A 13,537-nucleotide genomic window follows, 5' to 3' on the forward strand; every position below is an offset into this window, starting at 1 on the left:
TTCGGGCTACTTAAATTCATTTTGGGCTACCAAAATCTGAAGAATGTCTGCCCGAAGGGCTCCCAGCGATTTTGAAATTTTGCGAGCCCTGTCTGGGTTAATTCATGAATGAGAGGCTGAGATTGTTATCACCTGAGCTATACATAACCTGATTTGGCATCAAAACACCTTCTACCCTGAATGTTTGACTATTTGGAGAAACACGTGTGTCTATGTTTAACAGTGTGAGATTTATTGTAATGATTCAGCGGGTGAAGCCGCATGCTTACAGTACCAGCTCTCGGCTGGGTAATTAGGTGGCCCGAGCACTGAGACTGAGACAATGCCAGGACACCTCTACTCTTCCCAGCATGCTGAAGTCTTGAGTAACCACAGTGAGTCAGGGAAAGAAGAAAGGAGATGATTCATAGAGCTCTCAATGAAGGCGCTTCGCTGAGGAAAGCAAGACAGAAATGTTTCTTACACTGGGAGCTGTGAAAGTCTGGGCTGAAAATTTAATTGTTTTTTAAAATAGCAGCAAACCACGGTCTACAGGCAGGGAGGCTGCCTACTTGGGTCATGGTGAACTCCACAGATATTTTTAGACATCTGGTAGAGGAAAAGAAGACACATTTAAATATGATAAATAGCTCACCCAAAATTTAACATCCTGACATTATTTATCCACATGTTGTTCTAAACTGTCTGTTTTATTTTTCCATAGTACTCACTATGAGACATTTTAGAGAATTTTATTTTGGCCTTTTTTTACTTTGTAAAAGTATCTCAAAGTTTTACTTTGAGATAGACACTGGTTCATAGAATCATGACTGGTCAAACTCTGAAATGGACAAATACATTTCCAAAACAGTAGTCCATATTACTTGTGTGCTATATTTCAAGTCTTCTGAAGCCATATGACAACTGTGTGAATTTCAGTTATTCACAAAATTTTTCTTTTTTCTGCAGCTCTGAAATATCATTATCCATTCAAGATATTCAAACTTCTGAGTTATTTCACAAGCACGGTACAATTAGTGTCAATGACGTCAAACGAGGATAATAATTTTTCGGTCTATTCCTGACAAAAATGTGACCCCAAAAAAGAATATAATCTAAAAACTAGTTTATCATTTTATTGTAAACTCTTAATAACTCTTGACTGTAGTATAATGGCAGAAACGGAGGTTACCATGGCAAAGTCAGAGTAAAATCTAAAGAAAAGCCATTTATACCAAAACATTTATTATTTTAAAACTACAAAATGTCAAAACTATAATTTAGAGTGAGGTTACAAAAATCAGTGATCAGTGATTATATTTTTTTTTATAAACTTCAGCCTGTTCTTGACAGCAAAATGAAGACATTTGAACTACTTTCAAAGTGCTTTTATGGTGTCTTGTTTGTTATTTTTTGGTTTTTGACATGGTCACTATAAAACATCAAAATTCCCATTTTGTGTTCAATAAAAGAAAAATAAAGAAAAAGTCATAAACGTTTGGAACGACATTAGAGTGAGAAAATGATAGCAGAATTTTCATGTTTCAGTATACTATGCCTTTAACACAAAAAAATATCTTCAAAAACAAGATTGACCTTGCTGAGGTTTGTTGGAAATAGTTTCACAGACCTATAAAAAATAGCCTTCTGTAAACCCATGGCAACTGCTTGTGTATAGACCATGACTGAAGCTGAAGGGAATATTTGGGGTTAACATCTTAATGTCTAAAGACAGAATTTGTGGCATGCTCTCAATTACCACAGCAATAATTTAATCGTAACACACTTACTGGAAGCCTTGCAGGTGAGCTGACAGCGGCATTAAGTTGTAAATAAGCAGGAAATATTCCTTTAAGGCTTTGAAGTAATAAAAAACAGCAAAAATCCATTTACATTGGTAAACTCTCTCACTTTCTCCAGTATGCATTAATCATTATTAACACTCCATTTCTGCATTGCACTTAAATATTATAATTTAAAATGTGCTAAAGATGTATGACAATCACTTGAGAAGGAAGATGGCGCACTGTCCTCTAAGGACAGGATGTGTCGATGAAACATTTGGCACTGTAGAGCCTTTTATTGCGGTGACATCATATCCTAGGGTTACAAACGCCTCACATAAAGCTTAAAAGAGGTTCACTTCCACAGTGAGAGCAGAAATTAACAGAAGGCCTTTTTAATTTATATGATCCAGCTCTCAAATCCTTTTGCCCCAAGAGACTCTTGCTGAACATGCAGCATCTCGGCAGGCCTTTTCTGAAAATGTGTGTGATTTACACTGAAAATTAATCCGATATGTTTGGCTTTGTTTAGGAGAAGCCAGGAGAGGCAGCAGTACTCAATTTGCATTTAACCAGTCTCAAGAGTTGAATTTGTAAGAATATATCTCACCGTTATCCTTAACAGGTTTTCAAATCAAACAAACAATTTTGCTTGTATCCTCTCAGTGTTAAAAGACACCGCAAACGTCCTTCACTACAGCTCATTCAACATGCATGAGAGCCAAACGCTAACAGGAGTTCATAATTTTTTGTAAATGAACCAGAAAACATGTTTTTATGACCAAAATAATATGATCAAAGTCATTTTAGACCACTTCACACACACACACACACACATTTACAGTAAACACATGGGCTGACTGTCTCTATATGCTATTTCATGGAGACACGAACAGTCAGGTCTCTAAAGAATGCCTGTATGACTAATGAGCCCCCTGGGTTACTATAAACAAAGAGAAAGCGACGAGAGGACCACCTTTAAAATTCTTTGAAACATACTGAAATCCTGTGCTTTCAGGGATTAAAAAAGTATAGGCTTAAGAAAAAGCAAATGACACATTTACAGTATTCATTAAAATCCATAGGCTGTGCAAAGTCCCAGAATGAGCAATTCTGTCATGATTAATTATACAAGCATGAAGTCTTAAATCTATTTCAACGGCTTCACCGCTCCTAACATCCTTTCCAAGAAATGCTGCTTCTCCATCGCAAAATCTGAAATCTTGTCCGCTACAACCACATTTAACACACATACTGAGCTTAATGCAAAGGCCTGGCATCATTTTATTCTCTGTTAAAGTAAAAGGAAGAAAATTAAATGTTTTACTCACACACTTTTCACAAGCTAGAGGCTGCTAATAAAAATGGTTGCCAAAGGAAACATAAACGTGCTACTTTTGCCAACCCTGAGTCTTCCAAATGAATAGACTGTAATTACAAATGCTACTGTGATGCTGACATCTACCCTCACAAAATATTTACCATGGTAGCTTCTGCCAAAATACCAGTTACAACTGTTACTGTTCTACTGATAAATCATAATAAATTAAAGCTGCTGTAAAAAAATTTTGGACTATTGTACCATGCATAACATGTCCAAGATATCACTAAAATATGTCATAAAAAAGCAAATATATTTCTGTGAAAGCCCTAGGCTTGGGCTTATTATATGAAATAAATGTAAGTATGAAATGATGTAAATATAAATACATAAAAAGACTAAATTAAACCAATATTCAGTGAACAGTTCATAGGACATTGTCAGATGGTATGTTTCTGACTGAAATCTGCCCTCTGCGATACTGATTTTTTGTTTTTTTTTCCTATTAAAATTGTTTCTGTAATAAACACTGTATTATTGTACATTATTAAAATGATTGATTCCCCTACTACCAGATATTTTCTCAAAACAAACAGAGCCATGAGACTATTAGTTTTGGCTACTGCTTGTTGATTCTGGCAAACATCCGAGTGATCTGACAGGAAACAAGGCGGCACTGATTGTCATGACAACAACAAACTTTAATTTTATGCGACATTGCATTTTTACACAGTATCTGGAGCTGGCACAAAAGGCACTTTGTAAGAAGCTTTTAGGCTCCGTTTTATTTATCTGTTTACTGACGAGAGTGGTAGATAATACCAAGTAATCATAATTTACAGCAAACTATAACTCCAGAAAGGTCATTTCATAAGAACTCAATCATTTTAAAATCACAAAATGTAAATACTTAAAGTGCCCCAATTATGCTATTTGAAATGTTTAAAATTTGGTTTTGGGAGTCACCAACAACAGGTTTACATGCCTGCAAGGTAAAAAAAATAAAAACACACACACACTTTCATTTTCTTATAATATGCATTTAATTTAATTTACGTTATTTCTCAACAACTTTCAAACTATTTGTTTGAAGATTCATCTTTCCAAACCCCTCCTTTGCATAATGTTACTCTGCTCTGATTGGTCTGATGACCCAGTCTGTTGTGATTGGTCTACTGTGTACAGAGTATGTCAGAAAGAAGGAACGCCTATCACCAGTACTGGAGTACGGCTTATCAATAATACATTCTATTATAATAATAATAGTGCTCCACTCTGTTCTAAAAAGAAAGAATCAGAGGGGAAAAAGCTGTTTTACACTTATGTTAGCAAACCAGACCCACAGCTTGGTAGTAAAGACCCAAACAATAATGGTATACGCGTTAGCCGAACACAGACAAAGAGTACTGATAAAGCACTGCAGTTTGTAAACCAACGTATTGCTCCATCCTTTATCATGACTCCAAGTACAACAGACATTCTATATTAATAGACATATTTCTAGACAATAGCAGGCCCACAGCTGATTAGCAGAACTATAACGTGAGTTAGTCAGAGACTTACAACTACACTGACTGTATACACAACACAACACAACACACAAAACTACATATGTTGCATGCTCAACAGAACATCAAAGCAACAATTATTAATCATACTTACAGGTTGTGATTCGGAGGAGCAAACTGTTCCAAATAAACTGGGCACTGACCCATCTTTCAAAGACAACCGGGTTACAAATCCTACATTGAACTTGCAGAGATTGGAGAAGCAGTCATCAGTGAAATGATGAGAACACAGCAAAAACTTGTGATCATACTGCTGTGGTATCTTAGTACAGATGAATTTTAACCACTGATTCTTCACAGCCTCATCCTTTGGAAGTGAAAATAAACCAAATTCACTTTCACAGCGCAGAGCACAGCATCTTCTTGACATTACGTTATCCACACGAACAAGCTACAGCATTTAAAAAGGTTTGTATTTTATTTTATTTTTTTCACGGAATGTCCACGCAGAACGCAGGTGGGCATTATGTAAATGTAAGAATTTGTGACGTGTGAAATTCGCAGAATGGGATTCGAATTTAAAACAACTCGTTTCAGCGGTTCAGAGTCGACTCTTTCTTTTGAGAAACAATAACTTCATTTATGATGCAATTTCAGCTTTACAACTTTGCAGACTGTTTACACATACAGCTGCATTGACACACTACATGAAATGTAGTTTTCAAAAATCCATAATAGGGGCACTTTAAATACAGAATAAGGTTACAGAAGTCAGCAGAGTATAAAATTAAATATTCAGATTTTAAACATCTTTCTTGTCTCTGAAAAGGGTGAGCATATGTTTTGAGCTGGCCGTTACATTCCCTGATGACTGCTGAGTGAGGGCTGAGCTACGGCCAGTGTTGACTCAGTTGAATTGCCAGCCTGAGGCACAACCGCACGGAATATGAACGTAATGAGCAAAGGTCAATAGGTCTCTTTCCCTGTCAACATCATCACTTCAAGAGGACACATTTTGTCCGTCTCTGAGCCAACCTGCCCTCAAATATCCTTGCCATTAGAGAGCTTATACCACCTCCAGCCTGCCTGAGGTACTTGCTAAATGCTAAAACACTAAAACACACATGCCAACATACTAGATTATGTTTCTACATATGCCACATGGAAATCATTCATACATAACAAAAAAAAAATGAAATAAATTTTTGTTCTTAAGAAAATGGAATAAAATGTCATGTATGCTGCTATGCAGTGTTTCTTAAGGGTGTTGCTATGCGGTTGCTATGGTGCTCGAGTAGTTGTTTACTGTCCAAGTTTAAAAACCTCACCCTCTTTATAATTTATGAAGGAGGAGGAGGTAACCATAACAACAGTACTACCACAAGTACTGTCATTATGTATCGCTTTATTATAGATTTATGTCACAAATATAACCCCAAAAAACTTATTTGAAAAAAAAAAAAAGAATTTGTAAAAAATTAGCATTAAATAATTTAGCAAACATTTGAAATTCCTTTTAAAAAGCCACTTTCGGGTATCATTCATGCACCATGAAGTTTAATACTATTTGTATACTCTTTTGATTTTGAAATCTCTAACCTAGAGCATTAGTAATAGAGATGCTTATATATGTAGAGTATAAATATTCTCGTATAAGCAACCTCTATACTTTCCAACTGCAAAATAAACAAAGTTCACAAAGAAACCTCAATCACATCCAATATCAATATCTCTTAGTGACCAAAGAGCTTTGCTTTAATACCCAGTGGTCTAATAAGTTGAATCTCTGAAAAGCCTTCATGTTTGCCATCATGATTATAATCAAGCAGGTTCTGAATTGAGGTTAGCCAAGAACAGCAAAGACAATTTTGCACTTCAAACTCACAGAACACGAGGGTCAACCGAGTACATTAAACTCAACAAAACTCATTCAGATCAGCCATATGTGAAAGAGACAGGCTGAGCTCGAGAGTTTCATTAGACTTGAAGTGGGCAAAGTATCAATAGGATGCACTGTCATTCCTTTTGATGCTGAACCATTTATGCAGTTCAAAAGAAAGCTCCGCCCTTACTTGTATTATGGGCTGGCTGAGCATTCAATCTACATCAAGGTAGTAGTCAAGACAACGCTCCCTCATGGAAGCCCTCTGGAAGTCTCGTGTGCTGCTGCTGCTGCTGTGCGGCGCATACAAATAAGAATATTTTGGATGCAACTTGGCCAAACTTAAAGGCTACATAAGGACCCAGAGGACTTGCATAAAAGGCGGGGATTGAGCACCTCCGTGTTTAACTCTACCCTGTCATTGATTGATGGCCAATTAAACAGTTAGAGGGTTATTGATCACAGGAGAATGAAAAGCATCCCCAAACAACCTTAAATATGCTGGGTGATGAACCACAGATGGGCTGAGAGCAAGCAGAGCGCCACAGCAAATTTTTCATGTTTATGTTCTCCGTCGCCACCGAACAAACCCTATGGAGTAATAAGAGTTGGAAAAAAAATGACCCCTTTTGTTGCATTACTATTGCGGGATGAGGCAAAGTGTTTGAGTCTACTGAGTATTCAAGCAGATGGTTCATCATTAAAGCGGACAGATCTTACTTAGATCTCACAGTCTGCGAGTCAAGCCAAAAGCACCTTGGGAAATGCACTCTTATCTCTTCGGGGAGGGGCATTCACCCAAGGCTTTCATAGACTCTAGTGCTCACATTGTGCTGAGAAGCAGTGTCTGCACATTAAATGCATCTGCTCTCAAGGTCAACAGTACTCCAGCTTTCTCTGGCCACTGACAGCACCTCGGGGGAAGAACACGATTAGTCTCTCTGGTGACAGCGCTGATCTTTGGTTCCTCCTGCTGACCGCATCCTTTCTGAAGGACGTCGCCTGCATGCTGCTTGCAGGAGGGAGCAGGTGCTGAAGCCTAGGAAGGGACAAAAGGGGCCTACAACATAGATTGTACTACAGCATAGAATTCCTCATTAGCAACTATTTCTGTATGCAATATATTTAAGCCATCCACCATACTGGAACGTCAAAGCTTGTCCATAAACAAGTCTATCTGAAGTATATATTGTCAACAGACGAAGATGATATTCATAAGATTCAGTCTATCATATCTAGATCAATATCTATGGTCTACAATACCTGCTAGAGACTATCCTGAACTATAATTGAGAAAGACAAGAGACAGGGAAAAACATAAGACCATTTCACATTTTTAAGACTGTAACAAACGTTCGTAGGTCGGGAAGAAGGAGACGGGAACCGGCGAACATTTAAACAAAACTTTAATCAAATAAACAAACACAAAATGAAAGAAAAGCAGCAGCCCCTCGCGGACGACTGCCGCACACAAAATACAAAATAAAATCCAGGCCTGGTCCTCTCTCGTCCAACACTGTAGTCACTCCTCCTTTTTATCCTTCCGGAGCTCCTCCGTGGGACCTCGGCCCCGCCCCCACTCGTCACAAAGACCATCCAAAACCGAACTGAGTACTGGTAAGAAATCTACTATAGTATAATATCAGCAATATAGATGCTGTTTGCAAATAAACTATTATGATAGTTCATTTTAAATGTTCATTAATGGAAAAATATGCTTTTTGCATGCTAACCAGCTAACCAGCCAAACCTTGACCCCTTGGATGGCACAATGGCAATTTCAAAAAGCTAAAGGCCCACCCAAAGCCCCGACTCCACCCCATTATTAGTAGTCTACACGTGCAAGTGAAAGGGCACATTTCCGAGATCTGATGCAGTCTGATAGGAGACTTCCCCCACCCCAAAGGTTCATGTCACACTTTCTCATGCTCTCTGCCTCGCCTCTCCTTTTCCATTTGCATTTGACACTTATGGAGAAGACATATATAGCAGTGTGAGATAAGAAAAGACCACATTTGTCATCAAATGGAGCATGCTCTTGGATTATGGAAAGCCAGCTGCTATTGACGGTTTCCCTTTTCCTCATCTCTGTTACACCATTTCACGCCTCTCCATTCATCAAACTCAAATACGGCTATACATATATTATATATGTGTGGAAACCGTGAGAGTGGGAGAAATATATCGTTGATTTAAAAAAAAAAAACATGTTAAGATTGTGAAATTGCAATGTGGCCGGTGTCGAGTAAAACGAAACACAACAAAAACGGATTTAATCATGTTCCGCTCCCAAGCGCTTGGTGCGACTCCAAATAAATCTGCTCTCAGACATTAATCTGTTCAAATCTTCCATTTTTCTCTGAAATTCTTCATTGCTTGATTCTTTCAGTTCTTGTACATCCTGAAAAGTCATTGGTTAGCATCAAGAGCCCGACATAACAGCAGAGTCTTCTCTTTACATGCATCATTTGATTTTATAGCTTACCAGTAGAAGGGCAAAAATCTTTTTCCTCATTTCTATTTCTTTTTTTTTTTGACATGCACATCACCATAAAAACACCCTGCAAATACCACATACAGTGAAAATCTGGTATGGCTTAGTGAAAGGGATAAATAATGTTCAATTCATGTTAAAATAATTTCCCCTCAACAACAAAAAGGTGAGAACGCCAAAACGCTAGCTTCACCCTAATTGCAATAATCCAAATGATGAAAGTAAAATCACATTTCTAGGGTCTGAGGGGCCTTTGAGAAGCTTCTTAACCATATAAGAAAGCTTTTGAGTTTCACTGCACCCCAAAACACATCCCTTTCAGTGAACAACCAAGCACACTCAGAGCAGTGCCAAAAATCTCTGAAACAAGCCCACCACAAACTCCAACCACAAAAATCCCCTGCGTCTTTCTCACACACACAGTGAAAACAGCAAGCCCATTATATCACTCCTTTTCCAAAGAGATGGGAACAAACAAGAAGCCATACTTTACTGCAGGGTTGTGTTGATTGAATGACTGATTCCTGTACTTCCAGAGTGTGCATTGAATTTGATGAAGTAAAAGTTGTGTAGGTATGCAGCATGAATACATTCCTGGATATACGATTTGCCATGTTTGACCTGTGTGTGTGCTTTTCTTTTTTTTTCTTCTTTTTGACATACTAAATTGTATGACACACTAAATACAAAAACTAAAATATAGGGTTGCAGGATTGCAGGTCTGTTCTGATAAGACCACGGACAACAGGTGAAAACAAATGCTCAATGCTGATATGAAAATGCAATAAACCACATAATCTTTAGTTAGGATAGCACAATTGAGGCTTATTAACATTTAAAATGGTAAAATAGCATTTCCATATCTTTTGCTTTTGACGTCAAAGCCGGTGCGTCTAATCATCATTTGTTTGCTTTTTTTTAAGTTTTGTCATAATACTTGTATATTACTATGTCAGTTTGCAGTTCATTGTAATTTAAAAAGTCTAGCCTAAATAATACAATAAATAATTTTAGTATTGTACTGGGTCAATATAAAATCCTGAAGCAAAACCAACAGAGCCACTGACACAGGCTATAAGAAACACACACACACATCACAAACACAATGTACTGATTCCTTTTGTCTACAGACTGATGAAAACCCTCCTGTCGGCTCAACGGTTGCTGATCTCCCTGAAGGCACCACATTGTTCGAGGAAGAGCTCTGTTCTGTCTCTTGTGTTCTCTCTGATGAAGACTGACAGGGTGACCTTTATTTTTGACTGGATTATGTTTCAGGGAAAAGACAAGTTGGCTTTTTTTTTTTTTACAGGAAAATGCACCGTCAGCCCATTTCTTCCTGACGAGAGCACCTTGTGTGATCTTCTATGATCTTTTGGACTAACAATGTCTGCGAGCACACATGCTTCCATTATTCCCCTCCATCCAATTTACATTTCCTCCTCTTACAAGTCTGGAGAATAAGAAAGTTCCTGTCTGATCTTTTTTCATTTGGAAGCAAAGCAAGATAAGTGTCCTTGACAAATTAAAGCATGTGAAGGTGGTGGGAATTTAGGGTATTTTATATGATGCCCTGCGATCTATTTAAAAAAAAAATGCTCCAATTTGAACGGATGTTTAAAAACCTCGGAAATGCCACTGTATTCCTATGATTCCCTTGGCTATGACTGTTTACCTCATCTTAATTTATGTGAAATCCTTCTCTAATTAATGCACAAGAAAATACTCTTAATTTAGCTTTCTCATGTAGAGTTTTCTAAAGCAAGACTGACAATTACACAACTTTTAATAAGTTAGCCCTCTGTCCACAGCAGAGAGGGGGCAGAACAATGTAAGTCAAGTGTGAAATTTTGACGGTGCTCTGAGGATACTCATCAGCAGTCCCCAGCTGGGCTCTATGGTGATGATTACTATAAAACCTCCAGAAGCGCAACACAACTTTCCCACAGTCAAGTTTCCCACAGCCAAAACCTTCCTTACTTTACTTACTCTCTTGGCACAATGTAATACAGATCTCAGCAAGCCCAAACGGTCCACGCAAACACATTGTGGGTGGACTAGGTCAGTGTTTCCCAACCTTTTTTGTTTTATGGACCTCCACAGGCCAAATAAGGTTTCAGCACCCTTTCATCCATACCATCCGCAGCCCTAAATGAGTTATTTTCAACTGATATTGTGCTGTATAAAATTTATATTTAGGCTATTACTAATATTATTAAAATGGTTATTTAAATTACAACACGTAAGAGCCAATCAAATGCATTAGTTTGATCTATAAACAGCTTTGAATTTTAGTTTTACATGCTTAGCAAAAAAAAAAAAGCTAAATCTCTCTGGGCTACACACTCTACTGGTTGGGAAACACTGGACTAGGTGACTGTGATTCTGTAACTGTAATTATGTCCAGACATGGACAACAGGTTAAGGTGTTATTTGACATTATTATGGTGTTATAATAAGCAACATTCTTTTTACAGTATGAAGCTGGGGGAAAGCTTCTTTTCCACTGAGCTGACCACGAATGCATGTTTGGGCTACCTCATCTTATATATGCACACAACAAATGTGCCCTGCACCGTTCAATGACCGTCGGAGCTCACTGTACTTCGTACCGCTTTCAAAAACGCTGCCAATGCAGCAAGAACGGATGAATGTCGGCGCGTGGAAATGTGCGCGTGTCGAGTAGGCTACTTCATTCAAGCTGACGCTCACAGAAATGCAACGCGGAATACAAGGCGTAATATTCAACAATATGTATTTGTTTAAACCCCATGGTATACATTTCTACTCATTTCCAATTAAACAAACCCTTGGTTTCCCTTGGATTCGTTGAAACGTTTCGCCGTAATGTCTCAGGCGTGCCGTGAGAGTCTCGTGTCAATCAAACTTATTGCACGTTCAAGTTCCTGAATTGGTTCTTCACCTCCGTTTCTGCGCGTTCTGGTTATTAAAAGTAACAATAATATGACAATTTGGACCAAACTGCTTATTTCGCATACAAATGAACCCCGTGAAATATTATATTGTGTTATTATTCGATAAATCACATCACAAAGGGAGCCAGCTGCTGTGTGTAAAAGCAATTACGCATGGCTTACACATGACTTTATAAGTCGAAACTGAAAGTTGCGTTTAAAAATGAATTAAGCTCACCAATGAAGGCAAATCCGGACGAAAACAAGCAGATCCATGTGAGTACAAGCCCGGATCTCCAGCGGACAAAGGGACCCAGGTGTAACGGCATCTTTATCACCTTCTCGTTCAAGTTTAAGTCAGTAATATCTGCTGAATGAGCTGCGAGGAGTATCTGCTGTCTGTCTGGGTTTAGTTTTTGAAATATTACACCGATCAACGCATTTATAAGTCCTCTTTCAACACATATCCTCTTCCTGTACCTTGGCCATCAGTGCGTCTTCGTTGCTCAGAGACAGCAGCGCATCACAGGTGTGGTAAATAAAGACGCGACTCTAATTTCTTCAGCTCACTCACCCACATACACACACTCCAGACGTGTGAAGAGAGAGAGCAAACGTCCTCACTCTTCTTCGTCTTCTCGCTGTCCGCTGCAGAACACTTGCTCCGGTAAAGAGTACGGTGGATATTGGCTTTAGTGCGCGAACATCTGCTGCTACAGCAATGCAGGAGTGAGGAGACGCGATGTATAGAGCAGAGAGGGAGCAAAACCCGGAGCGGAATCCAGCTCCATCACTGGAATGGAGTGCGGAGACCCTTGGATACGACGCGTCATGTAAGTGAATAAGTGAATAAAAGCGCCTTTAGAGTTTTATAAATAGAAGAGACCGGGCTAGTTGTCACACGTTTGCCGAAATGAATATGTTTAAAAGTAGTTTTTTTTTATAGAGTTTAGTCGTGGCTAATAAATAAGTCTTCTCACTCTCCGCTGCAGAACACTTGCTCCGGTAAAGAGTACGGTGGATATTGGCTTTAGTGCGCGAACATCTGCTGCTACAGCAATGCAGGAGTGAGGAGACGCGATGTATAGAGCAGAGAGGGAGCAAAACCCGGAGCGGAATCCAGCTCCATCACTGGAATGGAGTGCGGAGACCCTTGGATACGACGCGTCATGTAAGTGAATAAGTGAATAAAAGCGCCTTTAGAGTTTTATAAATAGAAGAGACCGGGCTAGTTGTCACACGTTTGCCGAAATGAATATGTTTAAAAGTAGTTTTTTTTAATAGAGTTTAGTCGTGGCTAATAAATAAATAAATAAATAAATAGCTACTTAACAGTTTCTGCCAGTTACTGCCCGGGAAAAAGATAAAGTTCATTAAACACGTTGTCATTTTCTATAAACAGCTGCGAATATGGTTTAGGTTGTCATAATGTAACTAACCATTAAAGAGACTATCCTAGACTTTTCAGCTTAGTATGAAACAGTATAAATTATAAAAAGGTTACATGGAAAAATATTAGATCATTGTTTTGGCCGATTATTTATTATTATTATTATTATTAATAATAATAATAATAATAGGTTTTCTCTCTCTCTCTCTCTCTCTCTCTCTCTATACACACACACACATTATTCAAATATTACAATTTAAGAAC

At 38.3% G+C, this 13,537-nt stretch overlaps 1 protein-coding gene across 1 annotated transcript in view; it reads right to left on the reverse strand.

Moving 5' to 3' along the window:
- LOC107749761 (netrin receptor UNC5A-like) overlaps positions 1–12,587 on the reverse strand; it is a 109,840-nt gene extending 97,253 nt beyond the window's left edge. Inside the window, exon 1 of the mRNA XM_016564928.1 lies at positions 12,122–12,587. Coding sequence (XP_016420414.1) covers positions 12,122–12,212 — 91 coding nt within the window. The 5' untranslated portion in view covers positions 12,213–12,587. The remainder of the gene's footprint in view (positions 1–12,121) is intronic.
- Between the last annotated feature and the right edge of the window lie 950 nt (positions 12,588–13,537).

The sequence above is a fragment of the Sinocyclocheilus rhinocerous genome, unplaced genomic scaffold (genome assembly GCF_001515625.1).
Source record: "Sinocyclocheilus rhinocerous isolate Xijiao unplaced genomic scaffold, SAMN03320098_v1.1 scaffold860, whole genome shotgun sequence".
NCBI lineage: Eukaryota > Metazoa > Chordata > Actinopteri > Cypriniformes > Cyprinidae > Sinocyclocheilus > Sinocyclocheilus rhinocerous.